Source organism: Brassica oleracea, chromosome C5 (genome assembly GCF_000695525.1).
Source record: "Brassica oleracea var. oleracea cultivar TO1000 chromosome C5, BOL, whole genome shotgun sequence".
Taxonomy (NCBI): Eukaryota; Viridiplantae; Streptophyta; class Magnoliopsida; order Brassicales; family Brassicaceae; genus Brassica; species Brassica oleracea.
In genome coordinates, this window is record NC_027752.1 from 7,145,592 (window position 1) to 7,164,830 (window position 19,239).

A 19,239-nucleotide genomic window follows, 5' to 3' on the forward strand; every position below is an offset into this window, starting at 1 on the left:
GCATTTGAGCGAGTTAGATTGGTAGTACAAATTTGCAAAAGTGTGTTAAAACTTATTTAGTGTACAAGTGAAATGGTGTACATATGAGTTTTTGTGAATTATCGTACATGTGAAAAGTGATATTTATATGTACACGCTAACGATATTTGTCATATAAGTATTGAAACTTGAAAATACATGTTAAACAACTTATCCGGTGTACAAGTGAAATGGTGTACATGTAATCCTTACACATGTGGATATTAAAATTTGTGTGTATATGGTATGGTGTACATGTGATTTCATAAAAAAAAAACAATGTACATATAGATATCGAAGATTTAGCTTCGTTGTGTTTGTGAATCGAAAGAAAGAAGAGACGCGGCGAAGATGGTTGCGTTGTGGGTGGCCGCACGGTTCAAGAGACGTCATGACTGGTGAGCACTAGCTGCCATTGTCTCAATTGTTTTAATTTTTTTGTTTCAATTTTTTTTAATTTTCTAATGAAAAGGAACGAAACTAAACAGTTTCTAGTTTTTATCTGGTTAAAAGAAACTACCTCAGTAGCAACAACTGTCTTTTAATGTAATAAAAATTTAAAAACTGACCTAGGATGTAAATAACTCGAGTTTCTATACCATTTTTCTTCATGTTGAAAGACTGCTTTTGTGGAATTTCATCTGAAACTTTTTTTGCTGCTGACGTAGATAACTCATTAGTGATCTTAATTAAAAAATTAATCATCTACGGTCAGGAAGATCAAAAGGTTAAATATGAACTTACGAGGATGTATATATACTATTATTTGGTAAATGATTTTTTGCCATGAAGCTTTCATGTTAAATGTTATAGCGGTTAATATCGTTTATATTTTTAATGAATAAAATATACAAATTACGTAAAAAATAAAAAAAACAATTTAAATTCTTTTGATTAGATAAGTGATTAAAATTAATAATAATAAGAATTATCTAAAATCTATAAAAACGTTTTAAAATAAAAAGATAATGTTTATATATATTGTGTTGTTATCCAAGAAACATCTTTTAAAAAGTTTAAAATTAAAAAAAATCAGAAAACACATAACTAAATATTAATCAAGTAAAATTATTAATTTTATATAATAGAAAAAATAATATTGAGTAATTTTTAAGATTTATTTATTAATTATAAATATAGTATACATAAGATTTTTTAAAAATCATAATATGTAAAAAAAATTCAAATGAAAACATATAATCTTTTAATTAGTAATAAATGTATTAATAAGTAATTATAAAATGTTTATGCCCGCATATACAAGTTTAAATAAGAGATAATTTGCCGTATATACATAAAGACAACCAAAATTAATAAACTACCCTAAACCCATTGAAATCCCTAGACTCTGTAGACATTTACACATAAAATGATTGTTTTACCCCTGCCCAAACTTTCATCTTGTTCCTCTTTCTTTCCTGACCTCATCTCTACCACTTACCTGTTTCTCTCCTTTTTCAATCGTTATTGAAAAAGCTTCTTGTCAAACAAGCCAATCTTCTTCTTCTCCCTTAATCATTACTTACTCTATTTTATGCACCAATCATATGCTAACCTCCCTCTCTTCCTCGTCCTCCTCCTCAGTTCGTCATCGTCACCATCGCCATCACATCGAAACAGTAATATTTGAAGCCATATGTATATCAATTAATCACAGATTCAAAGAGAACCAAACTTCCAAACATGAATTCTGTAATATCAATTCCAATCACGGTTAGAGATTTTTCTTCTCCAGTTTTTATATCTCTCATTTAATGCTTCAAACTGAAAATCAATGGATGAATTACGGATATAAGTTACATATATAATGATTAAGTTAAAACGGTAACCTATTTTATAGCCTCTAACAAATTATGTATAAGCTAAGTCCAGTTATTTTTGGGCATCTCACCAACTAGTTTAAAATGCGTCTAACATGTTTGATAACATCTAACTAAAAACATAGATGCTAATGATTAAGTTATCATGGTTAATTATTAAGAAAAGTCTAACAAACTTTGTATCGTATGAACAAAACTATTTTGTAACAAACCTAAGATGTTATATAAATTGTTAGTGGGTAACTCTAAATTGTTAGTGGGTAACTTGTTTATTATAAAAAATATACTTATCATGTAGCACTAGTGATCTGTAAAAAATATGGTAGATATAGCTTATGATATGATATCATAATGATTAACCGTTAAAAATATAAAAGTTAAACAAATAATGGTTAAGTTAGCCTGATAATCTATTTTGTAGCATTTAACAAAACATATATAGCTAACTCAAGCTATTTATAAATCATCATACCCACATATTTTGAAAAGCGTTATCATATTTTGTAACTGCTAAAAAAGTATGTATCATTTAATACAATATGTTATGTGGAAATTTGCAATCATGTATCAAATCACAGTTTTTTGGAAATATATATCGACATTTTTAAACTGGTTGGTTAGAACTAACTAAACATGTATTTGCTCACAAGGATTAATTTGTAGCATATAATCAAATATTTATCAGGTAAAACTCTAGTTGTGGAAAAAAAATTCATTTGTATAAGAAAATTGTGTAAGAGATCAGAGAAGATATTAAATAGAAAATGAAATATTGGAGAAGAGAAAAAGAGACATGAGAAAAAGAGAGAGTTAGTGATGGTTCGGGGATAGTGTTGGGATTTAGAAATGCCAATAGTGTCTAGAGTATTTACTTAAATATGAGTTTTCCTAGGTATATGTGGCCTAATTTCTCTTTAAATAATATGAGGATAAAGTAGCGAATCTCCTATTTAAATATAATTTTTTTTATAAATTTAATGTTACAAATTTAGAGGGTTCATTCAGATTTCAATATTTGTATTTTTTTAACAAATAAAAAAAATTCAAATTCATTCCTATCTAAAACCAATTCAATAATCTGTATGATTCAATAATTTTGTTTAGATTTTCGATTTCATTATAATACATAAACTAATAATTCCACTTGTTTTTATTTTAAGAAATAAATTAAACTAGAGAACAACTCATGTGGTAATTAACATATACTGATATACTTATATCATCACAAATTTCAGTATATCACAAATAATAAAAGAAGAAGGGAATAAAAAGTTTTATTGCAACAAATATTTAACACCAAAAATAAACACAGCGCAGGGGTTTATCTAGTCTGGAAGTTGAGAGTCCTAATGCAGAAGGCGAAGACAAAGGCAAAGAAGACAGGGAAGATAACAAGGACAGCTGCAACAGGTCCCATGAAGTCTGACTCAAAACCATACTGGTCTTTAAGGTACTGTTTCACAGTGAGATTAGGAGGACCCCCAGGGAAAGCGATGGGAGTATCAACATCACCATACTGAGAGGTAATCAAACCGTATATGGTCCAAGCAACAGGGCAGATCCAATAATACCAGATCCACCACTTGGGAATCTTAGGTCTTGGTATGAAGAAGCCAGAGAAGAGATTAAAGATACCATAAAAGGCTGATGCAAAGATAGAAGCAACTTGGTGGTTAGGTGTGAGGGAGACAGTCATCATGCCGTAGTAAGTCCAGTAGAGGAAAGAAGTGTAGTTGATGAATAGGAACCAGAAGAACTTGGAAGCTTTCCACTCGAATCCAACCATTGCGTAGACGATAAGAGAATAGTACGTGGTCTGGATGAAGACATAAGGTAGCTCACAAGTCACTTGGGAGATAGCATATGGTATAGCTGAGTACATCCCAGCTGCTTTTTCTCTGTAAAACACTGTACGTTCCACTGCCACCATTGGTTGCACCGTTGAGCAATTGTTCACTCCAACGAATATAACCGCTGAATAGATTGCTCCTAACACCATGGTCAGGTCTTGGACGTTTGATCTCTTACCTCCTATTTGCCAAAAGACAGAACCGATCATAAGAGCGGTTGCTAAGGTGAAGATGAACCGGACAACATTGTAGTCAGGAGATCTCCAATAAGTCCACCACTGCTTCCATAGACATGATTTATATTGTCCCCATGTGTCCTGTGAAAACTGTGTAGCAAAGTAGAGATCAGATGCTCCTTGTGGTGGCACGCTAAGTTCTTGTACCAGCTGCTTGTTTCGCCTGTTACAATAGTTTTCATATGTTAGTTAGAATGGATGTAGCACATATAGAATATTGTTAGTTACAGGTTTCGGCCCAAACCTCCTGGTATTCAAAAAAATAAAAATAAAAATAAATATATTGTTATGTTATGTTTACTCACTGGCATAAGGAAGAAGACTTGTATAGCTCAGCAAAGTCAACTCCAAGCTTCAACTCGGCGGCAAGGGAGCTAGCTTCAAGCATCCAAGTGGCTGGATTGTACTTTTCAGGAATCTTTGGCACTCCGGGGATGGCTTCAAAGTACTCAACAATCTTGTGAGAGTTTCTGCCTAAAGGACCAGAGTAGATCACTTGTCCTCCTCTCTTCATTAGTAGTAACTCATCAAACGCCTCGAAAATATCAATGCTAGGTTGGTGGATGGTGCAGACCACAGTTCTCCCTGTGTCCACAGTGTTCCTCACAGCCCTCATCACAATGGCAGCTGCTCTAGCATCCAACCCTGAAGTAGGCTCGTCCATGAAGATGATTGAAGGGTTGGCCACTAGCTCAACAGCGATTGTTAACCTCTTTCTCTGTTCAGTTGAAAGTCCAGTGACGCCCGGTAAACCCACAATGGCGTCTTTTAAGTCCACCAACTCAACAAGCTCCATCACTTGATCCACAAACATCATTTTCTCCTCTTTGCTTACTTCTTTAGCAAGGCGAAGGAAAGCAGAGAAGATAAGTGATTCTCTTACGGTAACTTGTGGAGAATGAATGTCTGTTTGTTCACAGTAACCAGAGATTCTAGCGAACGTCTCTTGTTTCTTTGGGAAACCAGACACTCTTATGTCTCCTTCTATGTATCCTCCTGTTTTTCTCCCGGCTAAAACGTCCATCAAGGTTGTCTTCCCTGCACCACTCACACCCATCAATGCGGTTAACACTCCTGGCCTAAACGTGCTTGTTACTCCTTTTAGTAGTTGCAGTCTTGTTTCTTGAACTCCTTGGTCCCTCATCTCCTGCACCATCATAGTCTTTTATGAGTTTTTTTTTTCACTTAGTAACAAAAAAAAATATTAAACAAGTTTTTCAAAAGATTACCGCAGGCATGTCAACAAAGTATTTAACATCGTCAAAGGACAAAGCTAGTGGAGTGAAAGGAAGAACCATTCCTTTCTTGGTGCTCACATTCTCCATTGGAATCTCCTCTGTTTTGCAATATTAAATTGTTAACTTTCATTTTTTTTATAGATATGTTATTGTATAAACAGATGAGTACTTACTCTTGGATTCATCTTCTTCTTTCGGGAGTATAGCTTGTGGCTTCCCAAGTGCTGTTGTTATGATAACATGTTAGTATTTTTTTATGAGCTGGTGGCAGTAAAAAGGAAAACTTACGGTCTAGATAAGAAAGTGCAAGTGTGAAAAGACCGTTGAACAGGACAGCAAAACCAAACAGTCCGCCAATGCCTATCCAATACCAGTTCTCATCATCAAACACATCCCACATGTTAAGCATCGTTGTCCCTAACCTCGTCGTGTTGTCGGAAGACTGCATGTATACAACAACAACATGAGGGTTTTTGCAATGTTTACTTTGTTATGATTATAAAAAAATAGTAACGGAAGAGTTACCAATTTGTTCATCCATCTAGGAGCAAACAGTTCATTGACGCTTATGGCATTGAAACCGTAAGAAAGTGGAGAAGCCCAGAAAGCCCATCTCCACCAAACCGGGATCTCACGGCGAGGAAGAAGGAAACCTCCGGTCAAGAACACGACTAGTAAAGCCAGCATACCACCTGTGTTAGCTATGGTCATGGTTCTACAAATAGATGCAATGAACCTGAATATCCCAGCAGCCATTTGTTGGATCAGAAATATAATGAGGAACTGTTTGAAGAACCGTTCAGCCTCTGGTGCTAATCCAATGGAGTAATACGTCACCACCATCCAAGCAGTTGTCTCAAAGATTGAGATTGGGATCCCTAGCAAGAAAGTAGGAAGCGTGTATGTCCAAGGTGGATGAAACAAAAGATCTCTTTGCTTGTAGAACACGGGAAGTCTCTGTATCGTCATAGCCATCTCCGCAAGACCGTTGAACATGTTGACAATCAGACCGAACAGGAGTGCACCCATGTACATGTTCCCGTCAGCCACGTTCCTTGTGTTCATCTCTGTTCTCAGGAAGACAGTAGACAAGATCGCGGCGATGATGATGATTTGGACTGTTTTGAAGACGTAGAAGAAGGAGTTTCGTTTCATGAGCATCCACTCCTTGTCCCAACAGGTTTTGAGAAGCTCTGATGTCTTCACTGAGTACTTGTCGAACACTAGAGCTGCTTTGTGGCCTTTTGATTTATCGAACGGTACTGATAGCTCGTTGGAGAGCTTGGTACCAACATGGAACGTCTTGAATTTGCTGGCGAATTCTGGCACTGTAATGTATCTGTAAGGTTTGGTCTGATGAACCACCCAATACTGCTCTTGATCTTTCTTTGAGGTAACCTGTTCCACACGTAAAGTGTTGTTGGTATTAATGCTGGGAATATGAGTTATTATACGTGGGTCCCACATCGCTTGATCCGCTGCGGAGCGGATGCGCTTGAACCGATTTAAAAACTTTGAATTACAGGCCGGGTTAAGCTTATAAACAGCAGTCGGCAACCAGCAAATTTGAATTTTTTAGAAAATAATATATTTTCGTAAAAATATATAAAAATATTATAATATTTTAATTATAAATATCTAATTTATATATATATTTTTTTTAAAGAGATGTGTGTATTTTACCTCTTGTAAGAAATCAGCAGTTCCTTTTCTTTCAGGACACTTGAAGCCAAAGCTCTCAAAGAATTCAACAATGTGGTCTCTAGGTCCCTGGTATACAATTTGTCCTTCCGACAACAGGATTATATCATCGAATAGATCAAACGTCTCAGGAGCAGGCTGCAGAAGAGATATGACCACGGTAGCTTCCGTGAGGTGAACGATCTGTTGCAAGCATTTCACGATTTGGAAAGTTGTGGAACTGTCAAGCCCTGTGGATATCTCATCCATGAACAGCGTCTTAGTTGGTCCGACGATCATCTCTCCTGTTGTCACACGCTTCTTCTGACCTCCTGAGATACCTCTCATCATGTCATCCCCTACTATAGTGTCCTTGCATATGTCAAGCCCTAGAATCTGTTTCATCAAACGTTTAATAAGAAACTTCATAAGTATCATAACATAAGCGACAAACTATATGATCATAAGAACCATAATCTATATGAATTTTGAAATGGGTTTTAATGTTGAAAGATGCTAACTTTGAGAGTGTAGTCAGTGATGAGACTACTCTTGACACCTTGAGCAGCAGATGCCTTCATGAACAAGTCAACATCAGCTTCTGGAAAAATTCCAGCGTCCTTTTCTCTCCTTGCAAGCTCGTTTAATAGATCTGCCATAGTACATAAATATCATTAGACTACTTGTGACACAAGAAATCATTAGACTACATAACTTGTCACACAAGAAACTTGTTCTTTTGACTAGAGAATTAGGAAAAAAAAAAAAAGATTATATGAATTATACCATAACGGGTACCAACGCCTTGACAGCGAGCAGAGAAATCAAGAGTCTCCTTAACGGTCATGATACCGACATGAAGATCGTTCTGGCTAATGTAAGCAGAGGTTTTGATAGGAACAAACTCGTTAAGGCGGTAACCATTGTAAGTTACTTCCCCTGAGATGTCAAGAGACTTGTCTAGCTTCCCAGCAAGAGCCAACAAAAGCGTTGTCTTCCCAGAGGAGGGAGGACCCAGCAAAAGCGTCATCCTCGAAGGTTTAACAATCCCAGAAACATCTTTAAGAATCGTAAGCTGCGCTTTTTTAGCAAGATGGATCCCGACCAAGCCAAGAAGAGACTCTCCCATGTTCCTCACCGTGTTAGTAAGCGAAGGAAGAGACCTATCACCCGTGTAACAGTCAGCTTTCACAGTCAAATGGTCGTACCTCACTTCCACCGTCGGAAGCGTGATCCCAACTCTGTCGATCCTGTTCCTGAGCTTGGTCAAGATCCTTTCGTTGTCTTGCTCCGCGACTTTGAAGACTACGTCGATGAACCTCGCACGTTCCTCGCCGTCGAGCTTGGTGACGTCGACTTCTTTGTTGAGGATCTGGTTACCATAGATGTCGTCTTCCCCTAGCGCGGGCATGAGGCTTGTCCGGAGACGGCTGTATGTCGGGAGTTTCTCGTTGGCTGCCCATTTGAGAGCTTCTTCGTCTTCGTTGGTTGACTTGGTTCTTCTTGCGCTCGGTGAGAATATGTCCTCGAGGTTTCTGCTTGCTCTGCTTACGCTACGGCTTATGCTTTGCCGCATGCTACCTCCTCTGCTCATGGCATGAGCTGGATCGTAATCCATCTCTGGTTCTTGATTGTTTGATGTTTCTTCCTCTTCTTTTTTCTCACACTACGGCTTATGGTCGTGAGTGTAAGAGAAAGAGATGAGAAAAAAGAAGAAGAAGATGGCTGGTTCCTCCTACAGCAAATTCAGATATTAAATAGCATAAAGCAACGGCCAATGGTCATTTACTATCCTTCGAGGAAAAAGCAGCAAAGACTTTGTCCAAGTCTGCTAAATTGAAATAGGAAGAAGAGTAAAGACTTTGACAAGTCAATGTTGTCTACCTTTGGTTCTTCATACGCTGCCTTTCAACACTTTATTTTAAACAAAATAAATAAAATAAAATATCTGCAATAGATTGAGCCATTAAAGTTATTATTATTTTAGTAATTTATGTGATAATGGAAGTTAGACCTAGGACGGATTGGATATCCGGACAATTTTAAGGTATCCGGATCCTTATCCGGCGGATCCATAATTTACTATCCTTATCCGGATTCAGGGTTCTCGGATATCCGGGTATCGGATATCCTTCTAAAAATTGTAATATCCGGCGGATATCCGGATCCGGATTTGGATCCTTAAAATAAATAAAATAATAATATTAATACATATAAAATATTAACAATAATTTAAAAATAAAAAATATATAATGTTTTTAATTATTTTTATGTATAATATTACAAAATTTACATAAAATTTACATATACTATTATGAAAATAAAAATATATTAAATAAAATTAGTTTTTATATATAGATATTACTATTTTAAAAATAGTTATTAATAAAACTTACGGATCCGGATATCCAGACTAAGAAATCAAGATATCCGGATCCGAATCCGGCTTTGACGGATCCAACATTTTACTATCCGGATCCGAATTCGGTCCCTCCGGATATTCGGATTTTCGGATCGGATCAGGATCGAATCTCGGATCAGATCCGGATCGAATCTCAGATCGAATCCGGATCGAATCTCGGATCAAATCCGGATCGAATCTCGGATCGAATCCGGATCTCGGATAAAAGTCTCAGGCCTAATGGAAGTATGGAACCTCTTTTTTTTTTTTAACAGAATATAATCCATGTGGGAGCGGTAAAGGCTGCTTAAAATCAATCACACACACACTTAAAATATCTGATATGATACGTCTGTGATGACTACGGTGCCAAATGATGTAGTTGGTGGTCAAGCCTGGTTGCTATTTTTTTTTGGCTTTATTTGTTTTTGTCTTTGCCTCACCTTCTCTCGTAAACTATTATAGAAAGGTGGCTTTACTTTTAAAGATTCATGAATTATAGAAAGAGTTATTTACATTGGAAGACAGAAACATGATTGATAGTGGGAATGATAAGACGAGAGTGAAGGAACTAATTACACTGCAGAACCGTAACAGAGCTTACCACGAGAAAGGCAGCTATGAACTGTTTTGTACCTCGGTCAGATCGCCGCTCAGACTCTTTGCCATCTTTTTCAACTACATTTAAAATATTTTAGAGCACGTTTATTTAACCAACGAACTATTATGTTTTATTTTTATACGAACGATTTTTCTTTTTATATTGTACACCTTTCTAGAAGAACGATTATGTGTTATTTTTTCCAAAAATGTTGATACGATACATATCTTAAATAAACGAATCTTGCATGTCACGGGCCTCCCATTATTTTCGGGGAGATAAAGGAAGAGGCCGAAGTGAGGATTAGTTGTGATTAAATAAAGTATTATTTGATTAATCGTATTAACGGCACACGTTCAGTTTCCTTGGAAACTAATTGTCTAATACAACTAGAAACTCTTCTCTGTGAACCACTTTTTTCGTCTATCAAGTCTTTATAATTTGAGATACTTTTTTCAATTTTTTTTGGCGAAAAACCTTTTTTTTTAATCTGAGAGACTTTTGATATTATGGACTTTAGAAATGCCAGTAAAAAAAAAACTAGAAAGACACGTTATGTTCAACTATAGATTTTAGAAAAGTCAGCAAAAAAATCTCTAGAAAGAACCATTAACGTTCAACTGTACATACTTGAGTTCCTTTATTTAGAGAAATAATTATAGCCTCTGTAGGCAGTGCTTTTTTTTTGTATAAATATAAATGGTCGAAAAAATAGTTTTACATGAGAATTATCATATACCATCAAATGTCTCTGAAACTAAGACCCCGTGCTATTGAATTGAAATAAAAATTCGAATCTTGAGATAGTGTTCTAACTATGGATGTTTGAGTTTTCTGGTTTTGAATGTTTGTAGTATAGTTGTGTTACTGTTATGTAAGTATTATGGTTCGACATGTGAAATAGTTGAGGCGTCATCTGTTATTATTATTTTTTAATCTGTTAATTTTTAATATTTCTTTGTGCAGAATATAATGCTGTGTTGACCTGAATTTTCACGATGTTCAAAACAAGTTACATTTGTTTTAGCCATTGTCGTGAAGGAAACGCAGAAACATCATTCGTGGATGAAAATATGATATTTGATTAAATCGTATTTGATTACTCGTTTTTAGAGAGGAAGATTCCTCGAGGAAGAGTTTCCACACCATTTGTCTCGCATGTTGAAAGACAATTATATCTGCTTTTGTGGAATTTCATCCGAAACCTTTATTGCTATCGGCTTAGAGCATGATTATCCTACGAAATTCACTTGGGCTTCTTAATGATAATTTAATTATATAAATGTACTTAAGTAGTTAAAAACTTTCATTCTGAGTGGTCTAAAGGAAGTTTTTTAATTAAAGGTTTAAAAAATTTTTTTAATTTTTTTTAAAGATAAAAGTTATTTATTAAATAAAACATTTTAAAAGATAATATTTAAAACATATATGTTAAAAAAACATAAAAATAAAGACTAGTACAATAATCGAGAAAAATTTGAAAAAACATCCGAGCTCATTTGTTGTCTTCATCACATCCAAATTTACGCCATATATGTTCAACCAAATCAGTTTTCAGTTGTTGATGCATTTGTCTATCACGAATTCTAGTTCGAGCACCCCAAAAAAATAGATTAAATGAAATCAAAAAGAAAAGATTAAATGGGAAAAAAACCAACAAGCTTTTTTTTGGTAGGAAAAAAAAAACAACAACAAACTGACACGTAGGTTTAAAACCACGCTTAAGGATCGATCACCAAACATTCTAACTAAGGATCGGTAACACAGTTTTTATTTATTTTTTATTTAATTAAATCATTCATTTAGTTTTAAAAACCATTAAAGATCGTGCGATAATCATGGTCTTAGATACTAACATTAGTGATTTTAATTAAAAACTAATCATCTAATGTCCTAAAGATTAAAGGTTAAATATGAACTTACGAGGATGTATTTAAATAACCTGAGGACAAAATGTAGAAAAATCATCTGCTATTTAAATATAATTTCATAAATGTGACTAAGACCAGTCCAGATTTAGATGGCTAGAAGCGATTTATTAAATATTTTAACTAAAACTTTGTTTGAATTTTTTTTTTTCGGAAATCTTCATCTATGTAGTTTTTTTTCAGAAAAATTATAAGTGTAAGACTAATGTTTCATTCCCATGACTGGTCCTAAATGTTATGTTATTTTAATTTTAGTTTTAAAACATATTATTATTATTATTAAAATATTCTAAAGAACCATTTTACAGAGATTTTGGTGGATTTCGTAGTTAAAGATATAAAATCTAAATTTGAAAATTCTAGATAAAATTCTTGTATGTTTTATATAAAACAAGACATGAGTCTGTTGCATTGCAACGAATTTTGTTTGATGTTTTAATTTAATAAAAATCATAAATTATTTTATTATAGTTTTATGATTATTTTTTGCATATGTTGTTCGAAATTTATTTTATAACTAAAACTCATTTTCAAATATAAGTTTAAGTTAATATTTGTATTTTATAATTATGGTGCATAAATGAATTGTTATAAACTTTGTACATATGATTAGAGAAAATACTATACCTAAACGTTTAAACTGAACACAACCTGAAATAAGAAATTGAATGAAAAGTAAAAAGAAATGAAAGTCAAATACACCAATCGAGTCAATGACAACATTATACATGTTTTATGTACTAATTTAATGATTTATTAAATAAGTCTTTAAAGATTTATTTTGCTAGGATTTTAAAAAAAAATGAAAACATTCTATTTTATAAATCTCTTTTTTATTTACAATAAAAAAATATTAAATACTCCTTTACAATTTTGTTTAAGATTTTAGAAAAGAAAAATTACTGTCATATAACCTATTACGATTTTCTTCTCTTTAGAATTTCAGAAAAAATAAATTGCTATCAAATAATTATTTTTAGTTATTAGTATATAATATTGAAATTACTGTTTTTACAATTCGTATTAATACCAATTTTACACTTTTTTGTTAATTAAATAATTTTTAGTATCATGTTCATCATCAAATACTCCCTTACAAATATTATCAAATAAGATTTTATAATTCTCTTTTGGATATGACTTAAAAATATGATACAAATTTCTTTTGTTTGAGATTTTTTTATGAAAAACAAAACAACTATCAAATATTCTTTTACAGTTTTTAGGATATTATAAAATGAAATTAATATTATATAATCTTTTACAATTATATTTTGTCTATGATTTAGAAAAATAAAATTTCTATCAAATAATTATTTCCATTTAATATTATTTTTTTAAAAAATTTACCATTTTCGAAATTTGTTTTTCAATATCATTAATATTTTTTACAATATTTCTTGTTAATTAAATAATTGTTACTATCATGTTTATCATTAATTTCTTAAGTAAAAACTCTTAATAAATAAAATTTTACAATTCTCTCTCGTAGTATGTAAAAAAAAATCTTAATTGGTTAAGATTATAAAATAATTATTTTATAGAAATCTCTTTTATTTATTGTTTTAGAAAAAATGATGTTCTTTTCACATAATAAATGTTTTTATTTACACATTCACAATCTAATTTTTTTAGTTGACGCACGTCACAATCATATCAGGTGAAATATTTGAAGTTAATTTTTATATATTTTTTTAACACAAAAATATTAAAAATTAAAGTTAGTTAATTATAAGAAAATAATACTTCTTTTACATTTTATTTTATTTAGACTTTTAAAAGGGAAACTAATTATTTGAAAATTTGTTTTTCTTTTATATTTTTATACAGCTATTTTATTTTTTTTAAAAAAAAATTCTCTTAAATTATTTATAGATTTTGTCTTATACATACAAACACATGTCACAATGTTATCAAATAATATTTTACAATTATATTTTGATTAGGATTTTAAAACAGGAAAATTAATAGTAAATGATATTTATATTTAATTTATAATAAAATTCGTTTTTGTCAATATCTTAATATATATATTTTTAATTATGAGATAGATTAATACATGTCACAATCTTTTTTTTTTGTCTACATGTCACAATCTTAAATATATAATTGTCATGTGTCGCGATAATGTTAATTAACAACTTTGAAGAACCAAGATTAATTTTTTTTTTAAGTTGCCATTTTTAAAATTCATTTTTTCAATATCATTAATATTTTTACAATTTTCATTTAATTAAATAATTGTTACTATCATGTTTATCATTAATGTTTTAAGTAAAACTACTATTAAATAAAATTTTACAATTCTCACTGGTGAGGATGTAAAAAAAATTCTTAATTGGTTAAGACTAAATTTTTTTTTTTTAGAAATCTCTTTTATTTATGATTTTAGGAAAAATGATGTTTTTTTCACATAATGACAGTTTTTATTGACACATTCACAATCTATTTTTTTTAGTTGACACATGTCACAGTCATATCAGGTGAAATATTTGAAGTTAATTTTGGTTTATATTGTTTTAACAAAAATTATTAAAAAGTAAAGTTAGTTAATTATAAGAAAAAATAATACTACTTTTACATTTTTATTTTATTTAGACTTTTAAAAGGGAAACTAATTATTGATAATTTCTTTTTCTTTTATATTTTTATACAGCTATTTTATTTTTAATAGAAACAATTCAGTTAAAATATTTATATAGTTTGTCTTATACATACAAACACATGTCACAATATTATCAAATAATATTTTGCAATTATTTTTTCATTATAATTTTAAAAAAGGAAAATTACTATTAAATAATATTTATAATTACTTTTTAATAAAATTCATTTTTGTTAATATCTTAGTATATATATTTTAATTATTAGATAGATTAACACATGTCATAATATTAAATATATAATTGACATATGTCGCTATCATGTTAATTAGCAACTTTGAAAAACCAAGCTTTATATAATAAGATTACTTTTTAATAAAATTTATTTTTGTTAATATCTTATTATATATATTTTAATTATGAGATAGATTAACACATGTCATAATATTAAATATATAATTGACATGTGTCGCAATCATGTTAATTAGCAACTTTGAAAAACCAAGCTTTATATAATAAGATGTAAAACTTTTTTTTTATATATAATTCAATAAAAATCATTTAAAACTCCTGTAAGATCAAATAATTCCAAACTCTACCCAAATACGATACTATAAAAACATACCTGGTCGGGTCTAATATAGAAACGAGAAAGCCCATATAGAAGATTAGTATTCATTTGTGACCCATCTCATCTCATCTCTATAGTCAAAATATCAATTAACACACTGATTCTAAACACTACTAACAGAGTAGCGAATCAGCACATCAACTCGTTCTTCGATAATGGATGCTCCCGAAGATTCCTCCCACTATTTCACCGATTTCACATTGGCCGAGGTATATTCGTTTTCTCCGTCTTCATAGATTTAAGAGATTCCATGCGATGTAGTAACCTTAGTATTGCTCTTCTTAATCTGCGAAGATTGTAGACATGGAGACTCTGTTCAAGGAGCTCGGTGATCAATCTCTCCTCAAAGACTTCTGTCAAACTGTTGCCTCCTCTTTTAGGTATTTTATTTTGAGATCATGCAAAGGTCCTCTTTTCTTATGTAATTATATATGTTTTTATTTCCATGACTTAACTCTTCATGTCTGTTCCATGATTTAATTTGGTCGGAATCAAAAGTTGCTCAGTGAATCGGAAGGGAAAATCATCAATAACATGGAAACAAGTGCGTCTCTTTGTTATCCTTCATACAAAGCAATGAGCTCAGGGAGAAGTAACCTTTGTTTATGTTTTTTTTTTCAGGTACAGGGTTGGTTTCAGGGGAGGCTAGAGAAGCAAAACCAACCCAAATTCAAGACTGCGCCATCTTCCCCTTTGCTGATTGTTGACTTATCAAATCCAGGTGGTGTCAGAGATGCTGGAAGTCCTGAAACTGTTACCTATGGTCAAAGAGTGAAAGGCTAGTTTCCTTTTCTTGTGTGCATTCTTTTTCATTAAACGCCTATCCTTTTGGGAAGTTCTTAGAGTGGGGTTCTTAGCGGAATGCAAGAATCCGTCTCTTAAGTTTTAACTAAAACTAAAACAGCTAAGAACCGTCTCTTAAAACTCTTATTTAAGAGCTTTTTAGTTAAAAGTTAAGAGTCAGGTTGTTCTATTCCGCTAAGAACACTTTAATAATCATGCTCTTAGTCTCTAAACACTTTTATTTTGGGTACATAGGTAAGACCTCTGATGTATCTGATCTCGCTTTTGAGGCTAAATCTGCTAGGGATGACGCGTGGTAAGCACTTTTACTTTCAGTGAATAATATCACATTCATACGTTTGGGCGCAACTCTTTAGCACAAGACTTTTGTTAAAACTGGCCAAAGTAGAAAAAAAACATGGAATGTACTATATTACTTGTTGATTGTTAACTTAACAAGCAATGCCACTACCGAAGCATATGATCAGTCTGAACGTTTGACAAAGCACTTTTGTCACAAGCCTAATGTCAAGCATGTAATATACTTTTGTGTTTATGTATATATGTGATCAATCTGGTCTTTCAGGTATGACGTGGCATCGTTCATGACTTATAGATATCTCCGCACTGGTGAACTGGTAAGAAGGGTCTCGTCGCTTTTGCTCAATGTCTGATTTTTTTTGCAACTGAGAGTAATGTCTGCAACAGGAAGTGCGTGTCCGATTTTCCGGGTTCGACAACCAACACGATGAGTGGGTGAACGTGCAAACGTCAGTGCGGGAGCGGTCTATTCCTGTAGAACCATCAGAGTGTGGGAGAGTGAAGGTTGGAGAGTTGCTTCTGTGTTTTCAGGTAAACTTAACTTTTGATCTAACTGAATGGAACCTTTAGCAACAAAAGAAATTAAATATAATAATGCAAAATATGGGGGTGGTTAATGAGCAGGATAGGGAGGATGAAGCACTGTACTGTGATGCTCATGTTGTGAATATCAAGAGAGGGGTTCATGATCACAGGAGTTGTAACTGCGTGTTTGTTGTTCGGTACGAGTTTGACGGTACAGAGGTAAACAGCTTGATCTCGACCTTTATGTTGGGTGGTTTGGGAAGTATAATTCACCAAGTTGCGTTTTGACTATGTGGACAGGAAACGCTGGGACTTGAAAGTATTTGCCGTCGTCCTGATTCTGAAGAGTGAATTTGTTTTGGTCATGAATTCTGAAGAGTGAATTTGTCTAACTAGATTGCATATAACTGAACCAAGCCCAAGGTGCGAAGCAACTAAGTGATAGTTTCTTTGGTGTGAATAATGTGGAATTAAGACCTATAAAGTGCAAAAGGGCTTTAGACAATGTAACCAAACCTAAATGCTTAAGCAGTAAAGTCCCTTTCTTATATGAGATCACAGGGCCTCAATTTCTTAAAGCTCACTTCAACTTTCAGTAGAATGGAGAGAGTGAAGGTTTGTTTTATTCATAACCTCTGAAGCAAGAAATACAAATACAGGGAATATTTTGCGATCTGCGTACATACAAAAACTTAGAAATTGGGACTACAAGATGGACTTTAGTTCAATATCCAAGTCTTATCATTCCTATCTGGTTCTCCTAGACAATAATAGATGTGGTACTCACTCCTTCCACATAGTGTTTTATTTGGCGAAGACAATAGTATCCGACTCGAGAACATCAGAGCTGAGGACCTAACGGAGGTTTAGCCATCTCCTCAACCGGGAAGCCACTCCCTGAGGAGGAGGGGGAGGCGGAATAAGAAGATCGAGGATGGTGACTCTCTCTTTTGGAGTCAACGAAACACCTCTAATAAGATCCAACGCCATGATGTGCACGTTCGTCCTTTGCCTGTGCTTACTGTAAACCAGCCCTGCAGCAGTACCTCCAGCTATCAGAACCTGTCATAACAAAAACACCAGAAAACTAAACGTCTCCTTAAGGAGTCTTTTAAGTTGTTAATTGACCGCTGAAACTGACCGGAGTTAGCCACAATGCTGCTGTCTGCATATCGAATTTGGGAGCATAAAGCACCGTCTCTCCAAACTCATCCTCCAGCTTACTGTAGATCTCTTTGTCGGTTTTTCCAGCTCCTATCTCATCACGGATCAGCTGCAAAACTCTGGTGTATTAGAGGGGCAGACATCAAAACTAATAATATCCCTTTGGAAAGTTTTGAAGAGAAACACACTCACCTGTCTAAGGAGAATAGCTACATCTGCCTGTGAGTCTTCAATGGACTGACTCCCACACTCAGTGCAGCGAACGTTGTGGCTGATGTTTCTGGCTCGAGCGTCCAGCATCTGAGCCTTCTTCAGATCCTCGTCTCTTTTCTCCATTTCCCCTGAAAATTTTCATGGTATCCAATATAGTAAGTTGTCACACACGCATTTCGTCGAACATGTTGTGGACACACCATATCAAAAACCAGATAATGTAACGAACTCAAAAGTGAATGATGAAGGAAGAACCTGGGTGGAGAGGAAGCGAGAGAGATTTAAAAAAACCCGCTTAGTCAGCCCTCAGCTCAGATGATCAACCTGAAGCTGAAAAATGAAACCTTTCGAATCTCCGAGCAACAAGGAAGATGCCGGTTGATCGAGAAAGGCGTGTGAAGGAGCGTTGAAGCTTCAAACTGCAACGTGTGTCGTAAAGACGACCTTCGCGTGTGTGAGTTATGGCCCGAGAGCATATAAACAAGGATAGGGCCCTTCCATCCATATTGAAATTGGGCCTTGTAGTTGCACGAAAGTAGACACACAAAAACAGTCCTTGGAAGTCAAACATGAGAGGAAGGAACCAAAACATACAACTGGAGCCAAGAAGGAAACATTTGTAAAACAACAATGACACTGTATAATATATCAAGCAAATACGCATTCTACGTATAGGAGAAAGTGAGACTGAACACAAACGCACCACACCGATAACTCGTTCCTCTAAACAGAAATGTTGCTGTGTTGGTGTGTTAAAGTGTTACTCTTCTTCTTCTTCTTCATCACTCATCTTGTGTACTTGGGGTGTGGAGCCATGGGTGGATGGAAGCTAGAGAAGCTTTAACTCTCTCTCAGGTGTACCCTAACACTAGCAAAATGTTATCATCTCTCTCTTTGAACATACTGACGCCAGAGCCCCAAGGGTGCCGATATTTTGGCCGTCTTTCTAAATCTTTTTGCGATGTAGGCCTCGATTCTGTTCTATTAAGGAGGCGTCTGGTCATTACCTGTGAAGGCTGCACATTCATTCAGGCATATCATAACTTCCATCTTTGCTTTTATGCGAAGACTGAGCAAACTCAACAGCAGAGGGAAGGCAATTAGTCTATTTTCTATACACAGAATTTCTCAACAACACACACGTCTAATATGTTTCTAAATGCCTTTGACAGACCTAGAGCTAATAAGAGTTTCTTCTCCACAAGACATGTTTGAAACAGGCACAAG

General features: G+C 33.7%; 3 protein-coding genes across 3 annotated transcripts; 1 reads left to right on the top strand and 2 right to left on the bottom strand.

Annotated features, from left to right (window-relative positions):
* Positions 1 to 3,011: 3,011 nt before the first annotated feature.
* LOC106294496 (ABC transporter G family member 35-like) lies at positions 3,012 to 8,460 on the bottom strand. The gene is made up of 9 exons (XM_013730060.1): positions 7,629 to 8,460; positions 7,364 to 7,494; positions 6,846 to 7,238; positions 5,688 to 6,560; positions 5,451 to 5,604; positions 5,336 to 5,386; positions 5,154 to 5,260; positions 4,230 to 5,071; positions 3,012 to 4,087 (listed from the first exon to the last, which is right to left on the bottom strand). The coding sequence occupies exons 1-9, from the start codon at positions 8,458 to 8,460 to the stop codon at positions 3,160 to 3,162; spliced, it is 4,311 nt and encodes a 1,436-aa protein (XP_013585514.1). The 3' UTR covers positions 3,012 to 3,159.
* A 6,615-nt stretch (positions 8,461 to 15,075) lies between these two features.
* Positions 15,076 to 17,188, top strand: LOC106343623 (protein SAWADEE HOMEODOMAIN HOMOLOG 1). Its single transcript, XM_013782889.1, has 9 exons — positions 15,076 to 15,215; positions 15,301 to 15,386; positions 15,505 to 15,550; positions 15,628 to 15,784; positions 16,045 to 16,105; positions 16,376 to 16,427; positions 16,498 to 16,641; positions 16,735 to 16,854; positions 16,936 to 17,188. The coding sequence occupies exons 1-9, from the start codon at positions 15,162 to 15,164 to the stop codon at positions 16,984 to 16,986; spliced, it is 771 nt and encodes a 256-aa protein (XP_013638343.1). The 5' UTR covers positions 15,076 to 15,161; the 3' UTR covers positions 16,987 to 17,188.
* A 50-nt stretch (positions 17,189 to 17,238) lies between these two features.
* Positions 17,239 to 18,502, bottom strand: LOC106343625 (cytochrome c-type biogenesis CcmH-like mitochondrial protein). Its single transcript, XM_013782890.1, has 4 exons — positions 18,268 to 18,502; positions 17,992 to 18,140; positions 17,777 to 17,908; positions 17,239 to 17,697 (listed from the first exon to the last, which is right to left on the bottom strand). Exons 2-4 carry the CDS (start codon positions 18,133 to 18,135, stop codon positions 17,491 to 17,493), a joined length of 483 nt encoding a protein of 160 aa, XP_013638344.1. The 5' UTR covers positions 18,136 to 18,140; positions 18,268 to 18,502; the 3' UTR covers positions 17,239 to 17,490.
* Positions 18,503 to 19,239: the final 737 nt, after the last annotated feature.